This window comes from Hemicordylus capensis, chromosome 1 (genome assembly GCF_027244095.1).
Source record: "Hemicordylus capensis ecotype Gifberg chromosome 1, rHemCap1.1.pri, whole genome shotgun sequence".
In the NCBI taxonomy this organism is placed as follows: Eukaryota; Metazoa; Chordata; class Lepidosauria; order Squamata; family Cordylidae; genus Hemicordylus; species Hemicordylus capensis.
This window is the reverse complement of record NC_069657.1, coordinates 182,170,956-182,186,206: the sequence shown is the minus strand read 5'-3', so window position 1 is coordinate 182,186,206 and position 15,251 is coordinate 182,170,956. Positions and strand designations below refer to the sequence as shown.

Below are 15,251 nucleotides of genomic sequence, written 5' to 3'. Positions count from 1 at the left end.
TTGATACTGTGGCATTATTTGGTTTTGCTGCTGTTTACACCTTGTAACTGTAGTCTCCTGTCCTCTGTTAATCCGCTACACGATGTTACACGTGTCCAAATATCCAAAATGTTCTTCTGCAGCAGAGACATGGGGCCAGGAGAAGAGGAGGAAGGCAGCAAGGGACCCATTTTAAAATCTTGTCTCCAGGCCCACTCCAACCTTGGTACGCCCCTGCATTTAATCAGTGTGAGAAATGAACTTTGTACGTGTTTAGAGGCACGTACCGTAGACACACTGTGTCCAGCTTTTGCCATAGGAATAGAGGCTGGCATGGATGAGTCCTTGGGTATGGGGCCTGGGAAGCAATGCAGCAGGGCTTAATTCTCAGATAATATTGTCTTTTTATTTTTAGTATTTATTTATTTAATGTATATACCACCTGGCGCTCCAGGCAGTTCACAAAGACAAACAAGACCAGCTATTAAAACAAGGATTTTTAAAAAATCTAACACATTCAGAAATTACAACAATTAAAAATAGATTTCTTAATTATTTAACAGCATTTATTTATTTATTTATTTGTCATATTTTTATACCACCTGATATGTACATCTCTAGTTTTACAAATTTTAAACTCAGAATTATTATTAAAACTTTGGATAAAAAAATAGTCTTAAGGGCTCTTTTGAAGGCTGGTAAAGATGTTAAACCACAAATGTTTATAGGGAGAGCATTCCACAGCCCAGGAGCAACTAAAGAGAAGGCCCGCTCTGGAGTCACTACCAGCTGAGCAGGTGGTATATAGAGATGGACCGCTCTTGATTATCTTAATGTGCAGTGGGGATCATGCAGAAGAAGGTGTTCTCCCAGGTAAACCAGCCCTAAGCCAGTTAGGGCTTTAAAGATAACTAGCCAACCTGCACAGAGTATCTGTGCTCTCTTTGGGGCCGGCTGTATCCCCCTCCCTCCTTTCTGCCCCACACTCTTGCCCCTCTTCCCCTCCCTCCTCCTCCCCCTGCTCCTCTCTCCTGCTCTTCCCCTCTCCCCGCCCCCACTCTCTTACCCTCCCCCTCCCTCTTGCCCTCCCCTTCCCCCTGCCCCCTCATTGCCCTCCCCTCCCCCTCCTTCTTGCCCTCCCCCACCCCTGCCCCTCTCTCTTGCTCTCCCCCTGCCCCTCCCCCGCTCTTTCCCTCCCCCTGCACTTCATTTTACTGTACTTACCGGCCACCGCTCCTCCGCCCAGGCGGCAAACATGGAAGTCCCGCCGCCCGGTTCACTCCCACCCCAGCCTCCCGTGGGCATCTGGCCTCGGCGGCCGGTTCCATCACCTGGCCATGAGCCGCATCCACGGTCAGGCCCAGCGCCTCCGCGGCCTGGCCCGCCGCCGAGCCGAGTGCCGCCTTTACGGCTTGCCGCCGCTTGCTAGCCTCTGCAGCCGGCCTCCTCTCCCCCACCCCCACCCTCTGCCCAGGCTACTGGGCTGAGTCCCACTGCTGCGGCCGGGCCTGCCGCCGCCTCGCCCAGGCCTGCTGCCACGCCTCCACAGCTGTCATGGAGCCACTGTTGTCGCCACCGCCACCGCCGCTGCCCGCAGCCTGGCCCGCTGCTGGTCAAATTCTCCTGGGTGCACTGCGCCAGCCAATCAGGCGCCTCCACAGCCCAGCCAATCAGCTGGGCTGCCGGGACGCATTTTCCCTGGCACACCCAGGAGAATTATATATATACTAGTGGGCCCGGGCACAGAGCATCTGTGCCTCTAGTGCGGCCGGTCCCACCGCCGCCTGCGCTGCGGCCGGGCCCGCCGTCTTACCTCCACGGCCGGGCCCGAGAGTGCCGCCGCCGCGGCCGGGCCCGAGAGTGCCGCCGCCGCGGCCGGGCCCGAGGGTGCCGCCGCGGCCGGGCCCGAGAGTGCCGCCGCCGCGGCCAGGCCCAAGAGTGCCGCCACCACCGGGCCCGGCCAGGCCCGCCGCCTCGCCTCCGCGGCCGGGCCCGCCTGGCTCCCCAGCCATGGCCGCCGCCGTTCTCCTGGGTGTGCTGCCAGCCAATCAGGCGCCCCCTGCAGCCCAGCCAATCAGCTGGGCTGCCGGGACGCATTTCTCCTGGGCACACCCAGGAGAATTATATATATAGATATATAGATATATATTACCAGCACTTTGTATTTTGCCTGGAAACCTATTGGCAGCCAGTGCAGTTGCTTTAAAACAGGCATAAGATGTTCTCTCCGAGACACCCCAGAGACCAGTCTAGCTGCTGTATTTTGAACCAACTGAAGTTTCTGAACTACAAACAAAAGCAGCCCCACATAGAGTACATTGCATTAGTCAAGCCTAGAGGTTACCAGAGAGTGCACCACAGTTATGAGATCACTATCCTCAAGGAACAGACTGGCCAATATCCATCACTGAGGGCTCTGGGGCAGGCATCTTAAGCAAAGGTCTCACAATTGCCTCCTTCAAACATGGAGCCGTCCTGCCTCAGTGAGGCATTTATGATGTCAACTAGATCATCTCTAACAACCTTCCTGCTAGATGTTATAAGCCACATTGAGAATGGATCCAAAGGACAAGTGATAGGTCCAACACCTCCAAGGAGTTTGTCCACATCCTCAGGAGTCACAAATTGAAACTGATCCATTCTAATTGAACCAGAAGAGATACTGGATACTGCAATTGACCCTGCCATAACTGTGGAGTCCAAGGCTTGAATGTGAGAGCTTTTATCCACACAAAAATGGTTAAAAGCATTATAGTAGAATGATGAAAAATCCAGATCTACGTTCAGAGAAGAGGAAACCTGAGTCAATCCCTTCACAACTCTGAACAACTCCATGGGACATGAACTTGTGGATGCAATATATTACTATTTATTTATTATTATTTATTCGATTTCTATACCGCCTTTCCAAAAAATGGCTCAGGGTGGTTAACACAGAGAAATAATAAATAAATAAGATGGATCCCTGTCCCCAAAGGGCTCACAATCTAAAAATAATCATTAAACACCAGCAACAGTCACTGGAGGTCCTGTGCTGGGGGTGGATAGGGCCAGTTACTCTTCCTTTGCTAAATAAAGAGAATCACCACATTAAAAGGTGCCTCTTTGCCAAGTTAGCAGGGGGATCTATATGCAGAATAGAATTACGTTCTTTGCTGCACGTATTGCCACAGAATAAGCTTTCAAATGGACTTTGTGCAGTGTCTTATTGGATTCAAGTCGCGTCTTCCTCCACTTACACTCTAGCCTTCTCCCTTGCTACTTCAGCTCCCGTAGCTGTTCAGTATATACCATGGAGCTCATTTTGAAGCAGAACGGAGAAGGCGCTTAGGGGCGATAATGTGTACTGCCCTGGTAAGCTCCCTATTCCAGGCCTCCACCAGGGCATCAACAGAATCACCAGCAGAACCAATCCTAAAATCCTGCAAGCCTCTTGGAATCCTATAGGATCCAACAGCCTTCTTGGGTGGACCATCCTAATAAGTCCTGCAATCCTGAAGAGGTGGTTGTGGCCATGAGACCAACCTTAACCAGACAGTGGTCCATCCATGACAATGGAGACACTAGGAGTCTCCACCCACGGAACACCACCCTGATCTGAGCAACAGACTGAATCGGGAGTGTTACCACCAGTATTAGCCTTATGACCAATTGGGATAGGCCCATATAGTTGTCATGGCTGCTATGAACTCCTGAGCCGCACCAGACAAGCCGGCCCTAAGTTACCCAACACTAAAAAGTTGAAGTTACCCAACACTAAAAGCCTGGTCGACTCCAACACCAACTCCGCAACCAGCTCTGTCAGCTCAGTTAGGGACTCCATTTGGCAACAGGGTGGTTGGTACACCAATAGAATCCCCAATCTATCCCGAGTCCCCAGGCCAAAATACACACACTCGATATGGACCAGTTGTGTCACAGGGAGCCTGGTGAGATGTTATTCCGATGGATCACTGCCACTCCACCACCCCCGCCCCCTTCCCCATACCTGTCTACCACTGAGTACCCAGTAGAGAAAATAACATTCCCCCCAACTAGCACAGCGGTCCCGTTGCATGTGTGTGTGTTGGGGGGGGGGGTTAAAGCAAGGCTACTATGTAACACCTTCCATTATGTAGAGAATCAGAATGCAAGAGTGGCACTGACTTTTCTATACTTCTACTGTGACGTTATCTTTATTTATTTACTTACTTACTTAATTTGTTTCATATACCACCCTTCCAAACATGGCTCAGGGCAGTTTACAACAAAATAAACGCAATTAAAATCAATTAATTAAAATTTAAACTAAGCCAGTTAAACAATTAAAACCACTTGAACATTAAAAGCATTTAAAACCAACATTAAAATTTAAAACCATAGATCTAATTAATTAAAAGTCTGGGTGAATAAGTGTTTCTTCAGTGCCTTTTTAAAAGTTGCCAGAGATGCCCCCCCCTCTTATTTCAACAGGGAGCGCATTCCAAAGTCCAGGGGCTGCAATGGCGAAGGCCCATTCCTGAGTAGCCGCTAAACGAATTGGCAGCAGCCGCAGGTGAACCTCTCCGGATGAGCTTAACAGGCGGTGGGGCTCACAGTGAAGAAGACATTCTCTTAAATACCCAGGGCCTAAGCTGTTTAGGACTTTATAGGTCATGACCAGCACCTTGTATTTTGTCCAGAAACATATCGGCAGCCAGTGTAGTTCTTTCAACACAGGAGTAATATATAATTCTCTAAGGTGTACCCGTGGCTAATCCCGTGTCTGGCAGCTCTCGCAAGAGTTCACGAGCAGCTGCTGGGAGTTACAAGAGCTAGTGAGGAGGGAGGGAGCGAGGGAGACCAAGGAGAAGGTGCTATTCATCAATGGTGGCTGGTGGTTTCTGGGACGGGTGGTGGTGGGGCACTAGGCAGGGCAGGTGATGGGTGGAGCCACAGGTAGTGAGAGGTGGATCCAATTGTGGGCAGCTGTGGAGGTGTAGCCAGAACTAGGCAGGTGCCTTAGCAGTAACTGGCAAAGTGCAGATTTGTAGCCGAGCGGGATCAAAATACAAACACACAGACAAGCACACAGATCTCAATTGCACATCAGCAGAAATACAGAGAAATATGGAAAACATCAGTTGCTTTATAGAGCTTAACAGGACTACAGTAGTGTGTAGATTTGTATCTAACATGGCAGGATCAAACACAAACACAAGTGTGCACACAGGAAAGGAACTGTACAAGCCACAAGTAAAGCACAGACCAACTACAAAAGGCTGCTTCTGTGGAGAGTAAATGCATTCTAAAATCACCAGAGCAGCAGCTTTGTTTGCCTGATTATTTCAAAAATGAATACAATCCTCTCTAATAAAACGCTTGGTGTCCGTCCGTGCCTGGCCTGTTCTGGGCATGCCCAGAACAGGGCAAGGGAGGCATGAACGGCAGGACGCGGCGGCCATGTTGGGGCCGGGAGAAGGAGAAGTGGCCGCCGCCTACGCCAGGAGGAGAGTGCGGGAGAGGTGGCGGCGCAGCTGTGGCCACGGCCACAGGTGGCGGTGGCCGCGACGGGGCAACTGGCGGCGGGAGTGCGGGTGAGGCGGTGGCGGGGCCAGAAGCGGCCGCCGCAAATAAAGGAGAGAGGCGCCGGGGGAAGAGGCGGCGGGGAAGCTGGCCGAGGTGGTGGCGGAGCCGCCGCCGAGGCCTGGCGCCGCCAGTAAAGCCGGGCGGGGGGGAAACCTTGGGGCCCGATCCCACCATTCCCGTCCCCCCGCCAAATTACTAAGGGCCAAATTGGCCCTGAAAAATGCCACCGCCGAACCGCCCTCCCAGCTGCCCGATCCCACCATTTGTACAGGAAAGAGGAGCTCGCTAGCAGAGCTCCTCTTTCTGCAAAGGCTCTTCTCAAACTGGCGCTTTGAGCGGAAAGGGCGTCCTTTCCGATCAAAGCGCCAGTTTGAGAAGAGCCTTTGCAGAAAGAGGCGGTGGGCGCGGTGGGAGCTGGGCCCAGCCGGAGCCGGGGGCGGCGGTGGGTGGTGGGCCCAGCCGGAGCCGCGGGCAACTCTTCTAGCGCCCGTTAATGTAATGGGCCTAATGTCGACTAGTAGGACCATAAGATACTATAACTGTATTGTCTACACTTTGCTGTAAAGTTCCAGTCTGGTGGATGGGAAAGTGGGAAATATTTTGAGGGGAGTATCCAGTGCCCACTACCCCTTGGAGCCATCCCTGCTCACATGTGAAAGCATCCAAGGTACAGGGAACTATGATCTCTTCTTCTTACCTCCTCTCTATTTCCCCCCGCTCTGGGAAAACCTTGTGACTATGCCATGCAGTTTTAATTAGCTCACAGTAAGCCCTTCAATCCAATGGGACTTGATTAGTAAGAGAACAATCTTACATATGCTTAGGGGCGTAGCTAGGGGAGAGGGGGCCGTGTTCATCCCTCTCTCGGGTGGCCCCCCAGAGTGAGGGAGACAATGAAGAAAATAGGGATGGATGGATCTGGAGGGCCCTCAGGAGCTGGGGGCCTGTGTTCTTTGAACCCTTTCACTCAGTTATAGCTACGCCCCTGCATATGCTATACAGAGCACAGGATTGGGGCAGAGTCTTCCAGCACTAGCAGAAGGGACCTTCTTTTCCCTTGTTTTGCCACTAGAAGTTGGCTCCTCTCCCTGTGATAAAGCCGTGATAGCTGTCAGTGCTGCTTCTTCATTGCAACAGGATGTCTTTTCATGGCACAGAGAGATGGTCTGTAGAGAGGAGAGCAGGTCTTCTGGTAGCAAGCATGACTTGTCCCCTTAGCTATGCAGGGTCCACCCTGCTTGCATAAGAATGGGAGACTTGATGTGTGAGCACTGCAAGATATTCCCCTCAGGAGATGGAGCCGCTCTGGGAAGAGCATCTATGTTCCAAGTTCCCTTCCTGGCTTCTCCAAGATAAGGCTGAGAGAGACTCCTGTCTGCAAGCTTGAAGAAGCTGCTGCCAGCCTGTGAAGACAATACTGAGCTAGATAGACCAATGGTCTGACTCAGTATATGGCAGCTTCCTATGTTAGTATGTTCCCAGAGCGGGGTGAGTGGGTGGGGGAAAATTGGAGAGGAGGTAAGAAGGAGAGACCATAATCCCCTGTACCTACCTTAAGGCCTGTGTAGGGTAGGTTCTAAACTCCCAGTGAGGTCTTATGAATGCTGGGAACAGCAGCAATATGTTTTTCTTTTTCTTTTAGCAGCAGCAGGCAGAGTGAAACAGCCTTGCCCTGCCCTCCTTGCCTTGGACAAGTTGCTGTGGTAGGTGTTGTATTAAGGTGTCCAGAAACAAAGGGCTCCTATAGCTGTGTAGTAATTGGAATTTCAGCACAGGCATCTTTGCTCATCCCTGCATGACAAATTGCATCTCCCATAATCCCTTCCTTTACATAACTCTTAAAAGATCCAGGAGTTTTGTCTTATTTGACTTTTGTTGGTCACCCCCTGATAGAGCCCTGACGCAGCAGAGACGCTCTTCAGCTCCTGCTGCGCGCCGCAGCGCAGTGCTTGTAGCAAGTTGTCTCACAAATGCTCCTTCGTTCGCAGCGCAGGCACGAGCGTTTCTCTCCCTCGAACAAAAATGCCCTGGCAGGGGTTTTCGAAGCTGCGCTTCTCTTCCAAAAAGCTTGACACATAAAAGGCCACTGCAATCCGCAGGACAGGTGGCCACCACACAGCGCAAGCCTAGGCGTGTGTGCTTACTCAGAAGCAAGCCCCGCGAAGCTCAAGGCAGAGGACTCCCTCCCTCCCTCCCTAGTCGGCTGCAGGCCTGTGAAATATTTACTAGGGATTAAATATGTTTAGGAGGATTCTGTTGCCTTGAGCAACTCTATGTGCGCTTTCCTGAGAGACCTTAACCTAAACCAGCGTGGGACTGACTTGAGGAAAACACGTACAACAGAGGTTTGCGCTGGACTTTACCAGCGCTCAGCCTTGCAGAGGCAAGGAATCGGCAGGAGCCGCGCGGCTGGCAAGTGTGTGAGAGACGGAAGGGAAAGAGACAGGCGCAAGGAAAGAAAGCCAGCGTCTTGCAGCATTGCAACTGAAGGGGAGATTTTATTACGGGCACACTATCCATTTTTCCTTTTTATATACGGCCTTTCAGGGGAGTACTTCCAAGTCGGCCTTTAAGAGCCACGCTGTCTTACTTGGACATCCAGTAGCCCTGAAATACACGGGTAACTGAAGCTTGTGTCTAGTTATTAATATGAAAATAACAGAAAATCCCCCCCTTTCCTCCACTCTGTTATTTATTAGCACTTGTTATTGAGGTGTTAAAAGCGAATGTAATAAAGATCTTTCAAAAAAATAAAAATAAAACATCAGGTAAATTGAACTTGAAGAGAGGATAACCCCCCTTCTCCTCGCGCCTCCCCGCCCCACTCACTCCCACTCCTCCAAGCAGTACGTGCCAACACGGCCAAGGCCTCGTAAAATTCCACTCCCTCCCCCCCCGAACACTTTTAATCCAATCACAGAGCAGGAGTGACGGGCTCCCGAATCGCCTGCCGACTCCTCTCGTCTTAGCTAACGAGGAGGAGCTCCCGATGCTAAGATGAGGCGGGGTGGCGGTATGCTAATTTGCCACTAGAGCCCCGCCTACCGTGCTGCTTCTCGTCGCGCCTGTGCGTAAGCTGCTGGGCAGGCATGCGCGGGGGCTGGCCGCTGGCGTGTGGGGGTGGCGATGGTAGTAGCGGTGGATGCGGGCCAGCTTGCGCGCAGGCGCAGACTTCCGGTGTTTCTTGCGGACGGTGCCCGACGGGGCTCATTCTGTTCCTTCTGTCCTCACTCCAGCTTTCCTCAAAGCGCTGAGGCCTAGAAAAGCGAAGCTTGAGAAGGAGCGCTTAAAAAAAAAAAGTTGCGGCGAGGCCGGCGGCGGCGGCAATGTCCGTGAGGAGCGGCGAGGGGCGCGCGGTGGCGTTGCTGCTGGTGACCACAGCGGAGACGACGACGACGACCGCCTCGAGGGCACGGGGCCTGCGCCGCCTCCCTCTTGCACCTCTTCGTCAGTTTCCTCCTCGCTGCGGGGCTCTCGCGGGGGGCTGGGCCCGGGCCCGGGCGGGAGCAGTCCGAGACCGAGACTGAGGCCGGGAGGAGCGTGGAGGTGGTGCCTGCCTGGGGGCAGCCTGAGCTTCCGCCGCCTGAGTATGGGAATCCTTTTCACCCGGATATGGAGGCTGTTTAACCACCAGGGTGAGGAAGTGGCTGCCTGCCTACCTGGCCCTTCGGCGTGTGGGGCAAAAGCGGCGGGGCGGTTGTATGGCTGGTAGGGCCCGGTTGTGCTGACGTCCTGTGAGGAGGACATACAGGCTGCAGCCTGACGTGCGCTTTCTTGGAAATGAACCCCACTGAAGTCCTTGGGACTTCCTTCCTAGTCATTAAGGGGAGGGTCCCTGGGCACCATCTGAAGGCACTTGATGTACCCGCCTTGCTGAAGGTCTTGGTTTGAGCAGTGCCTCGATGGCAATCCTGTGCACACTGACTTTACTTCTTTTATGCGGGGCGGGAAAAACAGGTTATGAATGCAATAACTAAATCAGATAGTTTTCCTTCGTGGGTCGAGGGAGGCGAAGGAGCTTTCATTGTGCCCTCTTTCTGCTGGCCCTGGTAGGCTAACAAAGAGCGAGGTCTGAAGATAATTCCAACAAAGATACCTTATAGCTCTCTCTGTGCTGGTTTTTGAATTTGCTAGGTGACCTTAGACAAGCCACTGTCTCTGAGCTTATATTGGTGATTAACAGGGTAGGTGTAAAAATAGTGAGAGAATGCATGTGAAATGCTTTGAATGTTAAACATTATTATTTGGGCTATAGGATAGCAATGAGGCAATAAGTTTAATGTATTCTAGTTTATTTTATTTATTTATTTAACATATTTTTGTAACCCCCAAAACTTATGTCTCTGGGTGGTTTACAACAATAGTTATACATATTTGAATGTACAATTCAAATATTCAATTCAATTCATTTGAATATGAATGCATGGTAATATTCAAATATTCATATTCAGCTCATTTGGATATGAGTGCATGGTACTTTGGACTAGGGCAAATAATTATTGCTCTGAAACTGAGAAATCTACAATATTTGATTTCTTAAATATCACTTTACGTACTCTCATTAGTGGTGCCATGTTGTACCAGAGTATATTCTTCAGTACTCATCTCCTGCTAACTGAACAAGAGACACCTTTTTAAAGTGGTGAGTCCCTTTATTTAGCAGGGGGAGAGCAAAAGACAGTATCCATCCCCAACATAGCATCCCTACAGTGGCTGTTGCTGGTGTCTGTCTAGTGTGTGTGAGTGTGTGTGTGTTAGTTAAAGATTGTGAGTCCTGTGGGGACAGGGAGCCATTTTATTTATTTATATCTATGTAAACCACTTTGGGGACTTTTGTTGAAAAGGAGTATATAAACATTTGTTGTATTTGTACTTGGAAATGCAAAACTTCCTTCTCATTGAGAACGGAGTTTCCTCTAACAGAAGCCATTGCAGATGGGGATTCTGGGAGTTGTAGTCAACAACATCTGGGGAACCCTGTTAGAGGGAAAACTAGTTGAGGAGCAGTGGAAATTCTTTGGTTGAAACTAAAATCTGTAGTGTTGGGTGAAAGCGGTCCCAAATTTTATCTTCTATTGGCAGGAGCTGTGGAAGATAAGACTTGGTGCCTTTCAGCATTGTATTTTTATGCTTTGTGTCCTCAAAAGAGTAATCCTTGCTCTGTCTAGGATCTGAAATCTGCTGCCAGAGCAAGTGCTATCTGAAACCAAGTCTAACAACTGAATAGCTAGCTCTCCTGTTTCTCCTTCATTAATAATGGAAAACATGTAAGGGGAGCTGAGCTGACCCACCATTAGTTGTATGGAGGAGTTGAGCAGGTAATTTATTGGTTGGGCAGGTCAGTTGATCTGTGTACCAGCACATCATCTTGTAAAAGCATTAATGGTTTTGTAAACTGTTGTAACTCAGACACATAGGGAGCAAATGGTGGTTACCAGTCTTCCTCAATCTGTGAGCTCTGTATACATGCTTATTTATTTATCATTTATTACATTTATAAACTGCCCCATCCAGAGGCTCAGCATATTGCTGTTACTACTTTTGCTGTATGAATAAATGTCTTGCCAGCAGGTCATGTCATTCTTGATTGTTATAAGCAAGCATATTACTTACTGGGAATTGTGTTGACTTTTGGTGTATTAATAGTGTGTCTCTGCACTTTTTAAATAGTGACCCTTCCTAATGGGATTACCCATGCTAAATTTTTAGGTTTAGGAAGGGAATGTTTAGAGATTAGGTTTCGCAAATGAGTTGAATGATTTATAAAGCCGCCTGTTCCACCATTTGAGCCATTATTTCCCTTCATCAGGAGATAACTGGTCATTTGAGACAAAAGAAGTTAATGTTCCTTCTGGCTTTTGGACAATATTCACATTTCCTGTGGATCATGCAATAACTAGTATTATTGTTTCTCAGTGTACCAGAATAGCTGACTGATGCTTCTTGTAAAAGGATTATTATTTTTTCTTTAACAAATGTTAGTTGCACCACTTGTGATGAAAGAATAAGAAATGAACATAATAAATTATTAAATTCAAATTTAAATAATATTTTTTCATTGGACCAGTTTTTTAAGCTATAGCATTTTGAGTTCTTGGTTCTCCCCCCCCCCCAATTGTTTGAGAAGATAAACCTGAACTTAGATACAGAATATGCAGTTGATTTGACAGGCAGATTGTCATCTACTAGACACCTCTGCTGCTTAGATCATAATTTAATATCTTACTAACTGCTGTCTTCCTATTTTTTCTACGTAAACTGCTTTAAAAGCCCATCTCTTGAAAAGCGGTGTATATAACAATGAAGTTCAACAACTTTTTGTTAATAACGGTATAATGTACAAGCTGCACCTCAGAAGTCAGAAAGGCCAGACACCATAGTTCTGAAACTGAATCTGGCCTCCCTATAAAGGCATGTGATTCTTCTGGTGGTCTTTCCTCACCAATCCAGGATGCCCTGACTTAGTGTCTCACTTAGGAGGAAAAGTAGTAGTTGTGATCGCATCTTCCATCTATTCTCTCTCTGTACCAATTATAGATGCTGTGTTTTGATGATTGATTGATGATTGTCAGGCAGGTGGCAGGGACCAGAATGCCATCTATGTAGAATTACTCTTTGAGACAGGTCCATCGAGCACCTTGGAGATTAACCTATGCCACTGCAGAAAACTGCTTGCCTTGTCTAAGGTTGTAGCTGCAGAGTGTCATATGCTCTTTACATACCTTAGCATGTAACTAGAAGTACAGAACACAGTGGCTCTTTTTAAAAAAATACAGGTTATGATTAGAGTTTTGTGCACCCACATCTGTGGATTTCACAACCCATGTGTTGCTTCATCTGCTGTGGGAACAGATGAGAAGCCTTTTGCGTCTGTGTATGGGTATCATGTTGGCTGCAGAGATTAGATGTACTGGATGAACCTTCAAATAACCTGTATGGAAAGGCATTTGATTATACATGGGAAAGCTTGCTGTAACAAAGCTTGAGAACATTTCTGTTAGATGTCAGGTGACAAGATGCTGTTGTCTGCATCTTGTAAATTCCTTCTGCTGTACAGGATTGTTCTACTGTACAGCAAACTTCACATTTAAAAAAAAAAAACTGCTGGAACTTAAATTATAAATGGTTCGAAGCAAGCATCATAATCTGTTGAATAGATTTTTTGGCTTTGTTACTTTTTTGGCAACTGTTAATAACTGTGCTGATGATTATGATATATACCAGAAGTTACTTAATAAGAAGTTAATTATTATGGCAAACATGCTTTTCATGTCCATATGTGGTGGGAGAGTTGCCTCTTAATTTGCACTAATGGTTAAGATTCATTTACATAGGAGTGCAATAACACTGTTCTATAATAGGAATCGCTGTAGTTGTGAAATTATTTCTAAGGATAATGAATACAAATTGACAGTGCTCTTTGAAACTATATTGAATACTGCTGCTATGAAATTATTTGTGGAGAAGTACACAAATTGAGTACATTTTTGGAGAACGTTGTGGAGAAGTACAGTGATTGAGAGTTCAGATGAATTAGGAGAAATAATAATTAATGTATAGTCCATGCGTGGAGAAGTTACTTTTGATCTAGGACAACAGTGTAGCCTTAGGTATACAAACTCAAGGCTATAAAAGTAATTTAAATTTCAGGGCTACCAGACATCTGGGATTTTTCCAGTCTTATATATACTTGTTCTAGCTCATTGAACCTTGACTGCTGGTGCGTTAACAAAGCTTGTCTGCTGCTGAACATTGACTGTTTCTGATATGTTGAGGGAGCAGCCTTGATTGAGATGGGGGACTCAATTTTTTGATATGCATGAACAGACAAGTAACCTTCTAATATGTTTATGCATCTCTGTGGTAATACAAGCACTGCTTGTGAAACCTCAAGGGCTGAATGCAATACCTTGTCTTCAGTGCAGTGGCTTTTGCAGATGCAGGAGGAATTGGTGTGTGGAAATCTATTCATATGTATGGATTTTTCCTTGCTGCGTTGGAGTAACTGGATATAAAAATCAAGTAGCCACTGAAATAATGTGTCATGTTTATAGAACTTGTGTCTCTTGTAGTTTTACTAAGTCTAACCTATCTGTTGAAAGCAAATAATTGACTAACTTGCAATTTCTTTCATGTACTGTATTTGACATTATGACTATTTAAATCAGGGGTGGGGAACCTTGGCCCTCCAGCTGTTTTTGAACTACAACTCCCACCATGCCCAGCCACATTGTGGCTGGGCATGGTGGGAGTTGTAGTTCAAAAATAGCTGGAGGGCCAAGGTTCCCCACCCCTGATTTAAAGAAATACATAAAGTAAATTTGCAAAACTAAAAATTAGATCTGCCCTGTCAAATATTCTTAAGATGTAGTTTTGCTTGGGTTCAACCCAGTGTTGCTTGTGTTGAATTCTAACTGACAACAGGGACTTGTATCTTATTATTGCACTCCTTACATTTATCACACTTTCCTTTTCTACCCAGAGAATGGATTTCTTCAAAATATTTCCAGCTAGGATTCTTTTACGACCTGCTGCCAAGTGAGATATTAAAAAGAGAAAATGTATCCATAACCAGTGTTCCCTCTAATTTTTTTCACCTCTGATTGGAATGAGTTTTGTTCTGGGCGGAAGTATCAAGGCGCTGTGTAACTGATTGGTATTAAAAATGTGGGCCCGTGCATGCCTTAGAGAGAACACTGGCCATGACAGTTTTTTTTATAGACAGGTGCTTTTTCATTTTCCAAAGTTTCATTTTGTTTGTGTCCTTGTCATATAATTGTCTTCCCCTCCCTCCCCACCACCCGCAAAACACACAAAAAAGTAGTTGTTATTGGGCAAACCCAGAGATGTGAGTTGGAAAATTTTTCCAAAATGTAACATTTTCCTGGAAACTTTCCCATACTTTATTTTTCTATGGAAAACTTCCTGTTCCTAAAACTTCTACCTGACTGCTTGAAAGACTTGAGATATAGTAAGGGGAAATTAATATTGGGTGGTGTGCATGCATGTGCTCGCGTACTGTATAAATAAGTCAAATAACATCCCAGATCAGTCTATTTATGGCATCAGGAATACATGTATAGTATTGGGGGGGGGGGGGAATGCAAGTTTTATGCAGATGACAGAGAAATTTGTATTGGGAATTTCCAGAAAACTCTGTAACAAAATTTTACAGAATATTCTGTTTATTTATTTATTCGATTTCTATACTGCCCTTCCAAAAATGGCTCAGGGCGGTTTACACAGAGAAGTAATAAATAAATAAGATGGACCACATAAATAAATAACCAAATAACCACATCTCTGGCAGTTGGGTGTTCTCCATGAGATGAAAGTTCATGTTTGGTGAATGTCCATGTTTGATGGTAGAGTAGTACATATTTGTAGTTGGCATCTGAACCAGTTGACTCTGACCCATCCATCTGGATGACCTTTTACTCCTATTCTGTGTCTAATAACTGCCTTGTTAACATAAAATAAGAGTCAGAGGTCACCTAGATGGATCGGTGGATGACACCTGTACTGACTTGCCATGACAAGTCTCTTTACAAATTAGTATGTTATAAATGCATAGGGAAGTAATATGTTCAGCTTTAAGCTATTAGGTTTGCATTATGTTCAGTTTTAAACCAGGTTATTTTAAAATATGAAACTTATTATTGCTGTAATTTAATATGAAGTTTATTTAAAAAGGTGTTTAGTAAACAAATAACCAATTTTTAGCT

The 15,251-nt window shown here is 46.8% G+C and overlaps 1 protein-coding gene across 3 annotated transcripts in view; it reads left to right on the top strand.

Annotated features, from left to right (window-relative positions):
* Window positions 1–8,592: 8,592 nt before the first annotated feature.
* Window positions 8,593–15,251, top strand: part of ARL5A (ADP ribosylation factor like GTPase 5A) — a 38,355-nt gene continuing 31,696 nt past the window's right edge. The window contains exon 1 of one of the 3 annotated variants that reach the window (XM_053274372.1): window positions 8,593–9,161. In XM_053274372.1, the coding sequence (XP_053130347.1) occupies window positions 8,669–9,161 (493 nt within the window). In that variant the 5' untranslated portion in view covers window positions 8,593–8,668. The remainder of the gene's footprint in view (window positions 9,162–15,251) is intronic. The other 2 variants (XM_053274364.1, XM_053274353.1) reach the window with 2 other exon arrangements.